Source organism: Scomber scombrus, chromosome 23 (assembly GCF_963691925.1).
Source record: "Scomber scombrus chromosome 23, fScoSco1.1, whole genome shotgun sequence".
NCBI lineage: Eukaryota > Metazoa > Chordata > Actinopteri > Scombriformes > Scombridae > Scomber > Scomber scombrus.
Genome location: NC_084992.1, coordinates 9,400,552 through 9,413,470, shown reverse-complemented (window position 1 = coordinate 9,413,470; position 12,919 = coordinate 9,400,552). Strand labels below are relative to the sequence as shown.

Below are 12,919 nucleotides of genomic sequence, written 5' to 3'. Positions count from 1 at the left end.
ATATAACATAAATGTTGGAGTAAGAGTTAGAGTTAATAAATAATCACAGAATGAATCAGGATTAGTTTGAAGACTGACCATGGAGAAGAGAATTGTAGATGTGATCTTGAGTTTCATTCAGGTTGACCATGTGATGTGTGGCAGAGTCCTGATTGGTGCTCTCAGACTGGATTGGTCTAAAACATTTAGCAGAAACAATGTAATAAGTTACATTGAAGGTACTGCTGTTATGATCATAATAAAAAAGAGGAGAGGTTTGTACCAACCTGACAGAGTGTGAATCTGTGAAAAGGATATTTGGTGTTAAATGGTTTTGTTTTGTAAATGATTTTCTCTTAAATTATACAATAGTTGCATTTCAGACTGCTCCATGTTAAGGTTTATACTTTACCGTTTTCAGGGTGTTCAGAGCCTCTGATTGATTCATAGACACAAACATCACCTGTGAGCAACAAGTTAAAATCTAATGATGTCAAATTTAATATTTTTAATGTATGATACCGATCAACTATCACCTTTTTAACAAAAATACTCAGGTTTCTTTTTTTAATGTGATTTTAATGTTGCAAAGACGGAATCTTAAATGTTTTAGAGCCTTTAATGTATTTGTAGACTGTAATAGAAATGTTAGAGTTACAGTTAAAGTAAATATAAAATGAAAGAATTGATAAGGATTAGTTTGAAGACTGACCATGGAGAAGAGAATTGTAGATGTGATCTTGAGTTTCATTCAGGTTGACCATGTGATGTGTGGCAGAGTCCTGATTGGTGCTCTCAGACTGGATTGGTCTAAAACATTTAGCAAATAAAATGAATTTAATAAGTTACATCTAAGGTACTGCTGTTATGATCAAAATAAGAAAGAGGAGAGGTTTGTACCAACCTGACAGAGTGAGAATCTGTGAAAAGGATATTTGTTGTTACATGGTCATTCAACATCATGACATCAGAATACAGCTTTGTATTTGAATAATTAAATCATAAAACATTTAACATCAGAAAGAAAAAGTCTCACCTTTGGATCGTCTGTAGAGATACAACAGGATCAGGAGAATAATAAATACAACTCCACAAACCAGCCCAACAATTAATGGTATAAGAGATGAAGAGTTTTGAGGTCTGGACACTGCTGTAAGAGATAATAAATGATAATTATGAATAAAAGTCTGTAACACTTTTGGTAATCTGAATTGACAAAGCCTTAAAAGCAAGATGTTGCCTGATCCCTGATTTATATTTGTGTTTTTATATAAACATACTTCGTAATGCTTCTCTCTACTCTCCTATCTCGTTTCCCTCTTTCTCCCCCCTTAAAGTATTTGACCACATTTCTTTCAAAGACAGAATCACAGTTAACAAAAGACAGCTGAGCAAAGATCCATCATTTCACAAAAACACACCACCAAGTCCTTTGTTTTTTAACTGTGTTTTCCACTAAAGAGTCTAATTGCTGAAGGGACAAACGACTTGCTTTCCTTTGGAGCATCCTTCCCCTGCCTCTGCTTGCCATCTTAATCATGTGTTAAAGCTTGTCCTGTTCTTGCTTGTGCATGTTACCAAAGACACAAATCAAGCCAAAGGACAGAATGCTTTAAAGAACGGCTTTATAAAATAGCTGCAAGACGTATCGATCAACACTAACTACTCAATTTTCTGAGGAAAAACATTTGCTGTTGCAGCTTTTTGACCTTGGCAGTAGCACATTTATCAAACCTCAGTTGATAAATTGAAGTTGATCATAAACTATTAATATAGCTATGGATAGTTAGCTTCAGAGCTAACAGGTACACGTGAAAAAAACAGTGGATGGCTATTGAGACAAAAACACCTCTGACTGAATCAGAATTTTAATCTTTATCATGAAGAATAAAGAAAGGTCCGCTTGTTCACCAAAAAAGCTGTGGACCAAATATACTGACTCTATAAATATATATATATGTCTAATTTTCTAATGGATTGGATGGTATTTCTTTAATATAATCTCAAGGAATAATAGTTTGATAACCTTTTAGTTCTTTGTTAAAGGAAACAATAACATGTTCCTATCAAAAGGTTAGGTTTATAACTTGTTTGTCTACACAGGAAGTGTAGTTAGTGACACCATGTTGAAAATAATTTAAATACAAGATGAAAATAAAATATATGTAATGAAAACATACTCTGTATAGTGATGTTGACTGCATTGCTGAACTCTCCTGATCCAGACTCACACCAGTACACTGCATCACTCTGCTGTGAACTGCTGATGTTGCACGTGGATCCAGTCAAGGACCTCCAGTTATAACAGTCTGACCTGTAGCGGTCCTCAGGAAACCTCCTCACTCTCCACTTAGTAAAGTTTCCTTCACAGCTCAGTGAGACAGAGTCAGAGGTGAAGTGCTGCACTCTGTCAGGACTCACTTTGAGAGTCACTGCTGAATGAACATCTGAAAACATGTAATAAAAAACCACGTAGAGAAATATTACATTTAAAGACATCACAATACATATAATTATCTTATTTGTACTTTTAATACTATTTATTGTTGAGAATAAAAACATCTGAATCATATAAATGGTGCATCAGGTGCTGTGTTTAGGTGAAACTGAGTGTTATGAACATACAGAGCATATGGACTGACAGTGGAGACGTGAAGTGTGCTACAGAGTGGTTTGAGCTGTTTTATGGATGTTTGGATTATTTTTTCTATCTTGAAAACTTGCTACCAAGATAACTACTGAAACTGAAATACTAATATCTCAGTTTTTTGGTTCTTTAATGCTTTCAGATCAATTGAAGATGTAAAGAAGGAAATCCAGCTCAGTCCAGTATGTAAAATAATTGAACATCAACATTGTGTTTGGTGAAAAACTGAAATCTTGACTTGATGGAGAAAGGTCATAGGTTCACCACAATCAATACCCAGATAATGACATCACAACTGCTTCTTGACAGAAGGAGACAAAAACAAACAAACTCACCTCCAGACCAAACAAACCCAGGTTTGCTGTATTGAGTGTAATACACTGGGTCTCCTCTTCCAGCTCTACACATATATCCTGCTGTGTGTGTCGGTCCATGAATGATGTAGGAATCCTGTTCAGTCCCTTTGATGCTACCAGGTAGCAGCTCATAGATGTAGTTGTCTGATAGTTCGGGAACAGTCTTATACCAGTAAAACCTCCATCCTGCAGATGGATGTTCAACCTCACAGCTCAGAGTTACAGAGTCTCCAGGACTCAGCCATAATGGAGACACAGTGAGGACAGCTGCTGGTGGATCTGTTGGAAAGTGATTTCCTCAGAATGAAAACATGTTATGATAAAACTTTAGTCTCTAGACAGAAAATATATATTATCTAAAGCTGTATCATTTCATGTATTACAGAATTACATTCTATCTTAATAAATTTTAGATCTGTAATATAAACTTAAAGGTGCAGTGTGTAGGATTTACATATGATCGCTACAAAACTCTATAAGACTATATGACTCAATATATTTGATATCTAAATAAATACCGTACAAACATTTACTTTATTGAATATTGAATATTTTCAGTGTAAAATTAAATAAGATCACACTTACTATCAGATACTGTCAATTTGATGTCATCACTCCACTCTGTTAAAATATGTTCTGTATTTTTCATTTTTCTTCCTCTACATCTGTAGTTTCCACTGTGGTATGAAGAAGCTTTGCTAATCATGTATTCACTGTTATTTGGAGATGTGTAACGGGGACTCTTCCATTCATACTCCCACTCTGTGTCTCCATCATGGATCTCACATCTCAGCATGATCGTCTCTCCACTGTATATCTCAGGCCAGTTGGGTTGCAGAGTCACAACAGCCTTATTTGAGACTGTTCATGGTTAAGAATTACCAATGAGGATACAAGAAAGACAAAAGTTAAATCAATAACAGTCAGAATGTTGTTTTTAGCCTAAATCTCAATCACTAAACATGATTACACAATGAGTTCTTTTTCTAAACTGTGTGTAACGAATCTCATTGTCAAACTCACCAATATTGTTGATCCTGATATAATCACTGTACTCTGTGTGGTAAACTGGGTCTCCTCTCCCTCCTCTGCACCAGTAGAGTCCTCCCTGTGAGACACTGATTTGTCCATTTGATTGTAAAACAGCATCTTGTGTGGTCAGGGGTTCAGAGGTTTTCTCTCCTCTGTACCAGTAGTATTTCCAACCAGATGATGATGAGTCCACAGAGCAGGTCAGGGTCACACTGCCCCCTACTGGAATATCTCTGTTGTCAGCTCTCAGTTTGGTCTTTGGTTTATTTGCTGTTTAGTTTAGAACAAAGACATTAAAAGGTCATTATTGTCCTGTGATATAGTCCAATTTAAATAACTTGATAAAAATGAGAACATTCATTTAATCACTATGATCTGAACCATGAGTCCTTATTTTATATTTTCTCTTATCTTGGAGGAAAATGTACTTATATTAAGAGTACAGAAGAATACAAGTATGAGAGTAAAATCATTCTTGAAATCGCTCAAAAGTTTAAAAAAAAAAAAAAAAAAAAAAAAAAAAAGCTGCTTCCAGACCGACATGTAACACTATTAAACTAACAGATCAATCTTTAATAAAATGAAGAAATATTCTACTCTGTTATTTTGTTTTGATGATCTGACTAAATATGAAACATGTTGCTCCTGCTGTAACAATCTTTCTCTGCCCCTTTAAGGTCCAATCAAAAAACTTTTAGGAGTAATTTCAGAAATAAAAATGAATAAAATAAAATAAATATACTGAGTTATTAGGTAGTTCAGTAAGTGATATCACATGGTATTGACGAACTAAACAAGAGATATAAAAACATAACATGTTCATTATGGATGATAGACGTCCAACTTACGTGATACTGTCAGTCTGAAGGCATTACTCCACTCTGTAAAGGAATATGAGTCCTTCAGTCCTCTACAACTGTATCCTCCACTGTTGTAATCGGTGCTGTTAATCTTGTGTTCACTGAGTGTTGGAGATGTGTTTAAGTTGTCTGGTCTCCATAGATAAGTCCACTTAGTGTCTCCACCTCCCTGGATCTCACATCTGATGGTGACTGTCTCACCTTTGTATATCTCAGGCCAGTTGGGTTGCAGAGTCACAACAGCCTTATTTGAGACTGTTCATGGTTAAGAATTACCAATCAGGATACGAGAATGACAAAAGTTAAAATCAATAAGAGTATAGAGAATAGTTTTTGATCCTAAATTCCAATCACTAATCATAGACAATTTTGTGTGTAACAAATCTTATTGTCAAACTCACCAATATTGTTGATCCTAATATAATCACTGTACTCTGTGAGGTAAACTGGGTCTCCTCTCCATCCTCTGCACCAGTAGGATCCTCCCTGTGAGACCCTGATTTGTCCATTTGATTGTAAAACAGCATCTTGTGTGGTCAGGGGTTCAGAGGTTTTCTCTCCTCCGTACCAGTAGTATTTCCAACCAGATGATGATGAGTCCACAGAGCAGGTCAGGGTCACACTGCCCCCTACTGGAATATCTCTGTTGTCAGCTCTCAGTTTGGCCTTTGGTTTATTTGCTGTTCAGTTAAGAACAAAGACATTAAAAGGTCATTATTGTCCTGTGATATAGTCAAATTTAAATAACTTGATGAAAATTACAACATTCATTTAATCACTATGATCTGCACCATGAGTCATTATTTTGTATTTTCTTCAATATGTTAATTATTAAGTAATAATAAGATATATTTCAATTGCTACAGGTCACTGAATGATGATTTGTCATCATAAACAAACACAAGTCTTTACTGATCAGTCCTGAGAGGTTGACTAATTCTTAAGTAAAGAAATGTTTTCTATTGCATCATTCAGACACAGATTGGTGAGAATTCAAAAACATGATATTCTTTCAATTGATGAAACACGGTCCAATTTACATGACACTGTTAACCTGATGGGATCACTCCATGCTGTTTAATAACAGTCTATTTTATGTTTACCATTACACCTGAAGTTTCCGCACTGTAAAAAGTAGCACTGAAACTCCAGTATTCACTGTGTTTTGGAGGTTCTTTTAACATGGTTGTTTTCCATTCATACTCCCACTCAGTGTCTCCACCATCCTCGATCTCACATCTTAGAGTGAACGACTCACAACTGAATTTCTGAGGCCAGTTGGGTTGCATTGTTATAACAGCCTTGTTAGAAACCGGACCCACTAAATATACACAGTTTGGATAAAAACAGAAATAGATACTGTTAGACTGACCCTGAGCGGCTGGACGATGCAGCAAAAGAGCAGTCAAAAGGCGATGGTACGGTGCACCAAATCATGGTTGTTATTCACCAACACCAAAATCACATACACACAATGGTACAGGCATGGCAGCATCACCGATGAGACCTGACCAGCAACAAGGACAGATGGAAACTGGCGCCTTTTATACCCCCATCACTGGTCTGCTTAATTGGATGTTTCCACTCACAGGTTATTAACAAAAAGATATTATCTCCCAGCTAATCCCCCAAGACAATATCACCCGCCTACACTAACATAATATTTATCCCCCTGCTGTACACTCTATCTACTCCTTCCCAGAATAAACAAACCCACTACAATAAATATACATCTATACACACCAACTACCAAACCCCCCTCTTCCTATCCTAACACTTGGTCTCTCCCGGAACCTTTAAATTGGTGTTCGTACCCCGGGGACTCTTTTGGACGAACACTGAAGGAGACACCAAAAAGGACAGGTAAGAATCCACACAAACAATTTAAATACAGGCAGCAACTTTAACACACTAAAACACTTTTACATTGCAATATTAACGCATATTTATGTTGTCTATCAATTATACACTGGAGGTGCACATAGTATTATATAATCGAACTCCCTCTCTCCCTCAGGTGAAGCCGATTATCGCACCTGGCAGAAGACAACACACATCAATCCCAACTCATTATTACCCAATGGTTTAAACTGTTCAATAAAGATCAATGTGCAAATATGCAATGTGCAAACTACTAATAAAGTGCAACTATCACAATTAAAGTGTCATGTGCCATTATTAAAGTGCCTAATTAAATTGTTTGGTTAAAAGTGACAATACAAAGACCCAAATGTGCCATCTTTACAAGGCCTAAGCCATCAGTCATTAGTAACAAAGCGCTCTTCGTTACAGATACTGGTATGATTGTCCGCTCTGCGGTCAGTGTGGCCTTGGGATTACTTGATGTTCACATTAGAATAAAAACAAAACAAGTAAATAGTTGGGATGGGATTTATCTGAGGAAAATGTTCTTCCTTAATTATATTGTTAAGAGTACAGAAGAGTACAAGTACTAGAGTGAAATCATTCTTGAAATAGCTCAAAAGTCAGAATAGCTGCTTCCAGGCTGACATTATTAGGGCCCGAGCGGCGACTGCAAGTCGCCTGGCGAAAGCCCTATTGAAATTGTAATGTTTATTAGGGCCCGAGCGGCGACTGCAAGTCGCCTGGCGAAAGCCCTATTGAAATTGTAATGTTTATTATTATTATTATTATTATTATTATTATTATTATTCCGACATTTCGTGCCCCAATTTCGCCCCTTTCCCAAATGCGAAAATGCTTATACTTTTGCACGGACGTACGGCCTCATCCGAAATTCGATATTTTTGGGTGGTCGCACATGGTCGACGCAGAATGGCGGAATAGCGCCCCCTACAAAGTCCAAAAATGCCCATAGGGAATTTTGCTAACTTTGTCCTATGCTCACAAAATTAGGTACACATATGTATTATACCCACATATGCAAAAAAGCCTCTTGACCTCATGACCTCAACCCAACAGGAAGTCGGCCATTTTGGTTTTGATTTTTCCCGCCTAAAATTAACTCCTCCCACAGCGTTCGCCCGATCAAGTTCTAATTAGGTACGCAACATCTCCAGACCTAGCTGAGCTTAAGTTGTGCTCTGCGCATCCGTAGGTCAAAGGGCGTGTCTGCCAGGGCTCAACTAACTTTGGCGTGCTCGCCATGTACATACGAGTGGCTCTCACGCCCACATACTTCATCCAATCAGCTTCCAACTTGCTGGACATGATGATGGCTCCGCCCTGAACGTCCCGATATATTAACTTCCCACATAACTCCTAGCGCCCCCCGGTGGTAACAGGAAGTGAACTTAAATTCATGAAAAATACATAGTTGACCCCATCAACTTCATTCCACTTCTAAAACATGCAGAACCAGTTGGTGAAGCTACATTATGAACACTTTGAAGCTACGAGTAATGGTGTCCCTGTGGGGGCGTGGCTACCATCAATTCCTCGCCATGAAAATACGTTTGGCTTTTTGATGGCTTTATTGAACACGTATCATCATGAAAATTGATACACAGGTCCAGGGTGGAGACCTCTTCCATCTGATAAGGGTGTCGCTCATGTCGCCCCCTAGTGGAAACAGGAAGTGCCATTTTTTGCATCAACATTGTCCGATTTCCACGAAACTTCACATGTGTGATGAGGGACTGACCCAGAACACACCTGCATGCATCCCATTACTGCCCCCTGGTGGATGAACCATCAACCTCTCATAACTCCTTCATGCTTTGTCCAATTCACTCCAAACTTCACATGACTGATGACTGGCCGCCCTGAACACACCAGACCACACCAGACCATATGTGTAACTACCTGTGACTGCCCCCTACTGGATGAACGAAACATTGCATTTTTGGCCTCCTTCCAGGTTTTTTCTCACTTTCTGCTTCACGCCTCAGGCCCCGCGGTGGCATGGGTGAGCGAGGGCCCGCCATCGCTGCTTGCGGCTTTATTATTATTACTATTATTATTATTATTATTATTATTATTATTAAACTAACAGATCAATTATTAACAAAATAAAGACATATTCTACTCTGTTCATTTGTTTTGTTTTGATGATCTGATTAAATATGAAACATGTTGCTCCTGCTGTTACAATATTTCTCAGGTTCTTTGAAATCCAATCAAAAACTTCTAGGAATTATTTCAGAAAAAGAAAAAAAATATATAATTTATAAAATAAAATAAATATACTGTGTTATTAGGTAACTGATATCACATGGTATATGAACTAAACAACAGATGAAAACAATTTAAAACATAACATGTTCATTATGGATGACAGATGTCCAACTTACATGATACTGTCAGTCTGAAGACATTACTCCACTCTGTAAAGGAATATGAGTCCTTCCATCCTCTACAACTGTATCCTCCACTGTCGTAATCGGTGCTGCTAATCTTGTGTTCACTGGGTGTTGGAGATGTGTTTAAGTTGGCTGGTTTCCATTGATACGTCCACTTAGTGTCTCCACCTCCCTGGATCTCACATCTGATGGTGACTGTCTCACCTCTGTATATCTCAGGCCAGTTGGGTTGCAGAGTCACAACAGCCTTATTGGGAACTATTCACATTTTTTGTTTTAAATTACAAATTAAAATTTGTAATAATAACAAAAGCAGTTTGAAGACAGAAGTGTGAAAACATGTCAAGCAACTTATTTGCAAAAAAAATCCTAAAAACATCAGAAAGAACAGTGAAAAGTGAGAAATACACATTAGAGGCAAACATTTTCATTAAAAAAGAGCAAAATGCAATAAATAAGAGACAATCTTTCATACTAAACATATTAAATATCGAAGTGGGATTAAAGGACAGACCCTTTGAGATCTATTATATAAAAACTTTAAAAGTCTAATTTAAACTCTGGACTGAAACAGTACAGCAGCTCCTCAGCAGAAATCCACAAATACTTTAACAGGACAAATGTGTTGAGGAAGCTTCTCTTGTTTCATATCTTTACACAACCTGAACAGACATCAGAGGAATAAGAGCTACTAACATATACTCACTTTTTCATTAACATTCTCCTTTTTTGCTATCGATAATAAAAATACTCTTTTTACATTGATAATAGATTTAATTAATACATGTTTTATTATTCCACAACAAATTATTAAACTCACCAGTTTTCCAAACAGTGACTGCACTGCTGAACACTGTGAAGATCTCTGGGTCTCCTCTTCCTGCTCTGCAGTAATAGATGCCTCCTTCTGACACCTTGTTAAGTGGTTTAACATTTGTTATGGACTGAAGAGCAGAAGAACCTGAGTCACGTCTAAACCAGTAGTATTTCCAATCAGCAGAGGAGTCCACAGAGCAGGTCAGTTTCACATCACCTCCTACTGGTATGATGTATCTGTCTGCTGTCAGTGTCGACTCGGCTTTATTCACTGTTCAGTTCAGAGCAAAAACAAACAAAATGTAAACATTTTGAATGTCAATGAAGTCATTTAGCTAATACCATCATATAAAAGTTACAAACAGAGCATGTGACATATGACTCTTTTCGGTCGTTGACTGATTTGGGAAACAGGAGTTGCTCACTGTTTTTTGTTTATTAATTAATTTATTTAACACCAGACTAGTTGTGATGATCATGTGGTAACACTGGTGCTAAGCCTCTGCTGATGAGTTCAACACATGATTCACTGTCATTTATTATTCACCTGTTGGAAGACAGACATAGAAAAACATGAATATGTGTTACTATGTATTTCTATATATGGCCAGACGGTCGACTGAACGATCATACTCTGTCAACGATGCCCCTCGGAAAACATGAATTAAGAAATAATTCCTGATTCGCCTCATCTTTGTCTTACAAGAATCTTCACAGTCAGACTCACAATAATCAATATGATATGAACATATTTGACTTACATGATCGTCTCAGTGTGACGGCTTCACTCCACTCTGTTGAGGAATATAAATCTCTTCTACCCTTACACATGAAGTTTACATTACTGGATGAAGAAGCACTGATAATCTTGTATTCATTATCTTTGTGAGATATGTCCGAGTTGTTTTCTCTCCATTCATATTCCCATCGATTGTTTCCAGTTCCCTCTATCTCACATCTGACAGTGATTGTCTCACCACTGTATATCAGAGGACCGTTGGGTTGCAGAGTCACAACAGCCTTATCGAGAACTGTTCATGGTTACAGTTAGGACACAATTAGAAATAAATGAATACAAATAAAATAAAAATTAAGAGAGAAAGACAAAAAATGCAAGGCAAGATCAAATGAAAAGTTAAAACACATTAAAATCAAGTAGTATGAACAGATCTTTGTAATCCCATGTGTTTGTCAGATAAACAGGTTTTACTGAGGACAACAGTCCTCCAGAACACCTAAACCTAAACTCTTACAGGATTAATTTATCTCACAGTGCAGAGAGACTTGACTGTTCAACATTAGTCATTTTGGGGAACAGTTTAATAATCTCCTATAGTTGTGTCTTTGTTGTCTAGGTTACCAAGCAGGTAGATTACTAGAAATGTAAAAAATAATATTAAACTCAATTTTCTATGAAGAAAGAGAACTTTTTTTTCAGCATTAAGATTGAACATTTATACAATAAAAACAGATGTTGTTGAGATTTGTTGTGAAAAGCTTTTATTTGCACTCCAGGACAGTCTGTTCACAGTCATGTTTCTTATAAACATTCACTGTATGAAAAGATGATTTGTAGCAGGAGGAAAAAGTTGGTGAAGTAATAAACTGAGGATCACAGTACTGTCAGTAAATGTAATGATGTGTCTGATCTCATGCTGAGAAAGGAGTCACCACTCGGGGGAGCCATTGGAGTAAAGAATCTGACCTACCGTCACTGACTCTGATCATTTTAAAATATACTCAATAAAATCATCTAAAAGCCACCTCGCCAATTTAAATTTAATTTAAAGAATAAATGTTGTTTTATTCAAAACAAATGACTTAACTCACCTGTTTCATTAATGATGACTGCATTACTTTCAGGTGTGAAGGCATCTGGTTCACTTCTCCATCCTCTGCAGGTGTAAATGCCTCCCTGTGAGATCCTGAATCTGTCTGATTCACCATCGTCTGCTGTCTGAAGACTTTTTTCAGAATCTGTTGAGTTTTGTCTGAACCAGTCATATTTCCAGCCAGCAGAGTCCTCCACATTGCAGGTCAGTGTCACACTCTGCTCTCGTATGGTCTTCCTGTCTGCTGTCAGTGTAATGTTGCGTTTACGTGCTGTTAAGTTTAGAAAAACAACAAAACAAAGAAATTACTGTAATAAACATCAAAATATATTTATATTGTTACAGAACACAAAGAAAACTGGTTTGAAACTGAGTATAACTCAAATGAATTTAGCATCTTTGTTTGCACCAAACTCTCAACTTTTCTCTCTAAATGCTGCATGTGTGTTTTCTGTTACATTTACGTGTGAATCTTAAGTTGCAGTGCATTAAGCTCTTTCAACCTCCCCATACCCTTGTGACTAAATCTATGTGAAACTGAAGACTTTAGTAAACAGAAGTCATAGAAAATTACATCAGTTTCTCTTCTGTTTAATGACTGATGAGGTGAAGACAAAAAAAATTCACTTGTTCAGGAATTGCTTTTTCGCAGAAAAGTTGAGCTAATATTATTTTGTGGACATTTTTTTTCATCACATTAAAACAGCTACTTACCTTCCACTTGTATTTCTCTCTCTTCTGATTCTCCTCCTCCATCAAACTTACACTTATAAAAGTTTCTGTCTGACACTGATACTGAATGAATGGTCATTTCTACAGCAGTGTCTGATATTCTACGTGATTGATGGTTTGTGTCCATTTCAAGAGGCGATCCATCTCTGTAGAAAGTGACTCTCTCATTTCCAGGAGGACGAGGCTTACAGCGCAGAGTCACTGAGTCTCCCTCAAACAATGTGAATGAAGGACTTTCCAAGATCACATCATCATCTGTACAACAGAGGTGTAGTCTTGGTTCATTAATCATCTCAGTTACTGTACATTTTTATATATTTCATATAAACAAAGCCATGACGTCAGTGATTAGGAAGAAATATAATATCACTGTTAAACATAT

General features: G+C 37.0%; 1 protein-coding gene across 1 annotated transcript; it reads right to left on the bottom strand.

The window, feature by feature from the left end:
- Positions 1-316: 316 nt before the first annotated feature.
- Positions 317-12,616, bottom strand: LOC134005519 (basement membrane-specific heparan sulfate proteoglycan core protein-like). Its single transcript, XM_062444443.1, has 13 exons — positions 12,520-12,616; positions 11,804-12,076; positions 9,149-9,415; positions 5,276-5,554; positions 4,863-5,129; positions 4,006-4,284; positions 3,646-3,843; positions 2,962-3,261; positions 2,160-2,426; positions 1,016-1,129; positions 884-899; positions 692-789; positions 317-442 (listed from the first exon to the last, which is right to left on the bottom strand). Exons 1-13 carry the CDS (start codon positions 12,614-12,616, stop codon positions 381-383), a joined length of 2,517 nt encoding a protein of 838 aa, XP_062300427.1. The 3' UTR covers positions 317-380.
- Positions 12,617-12,919: the final 303 nt, after the last annotated feature.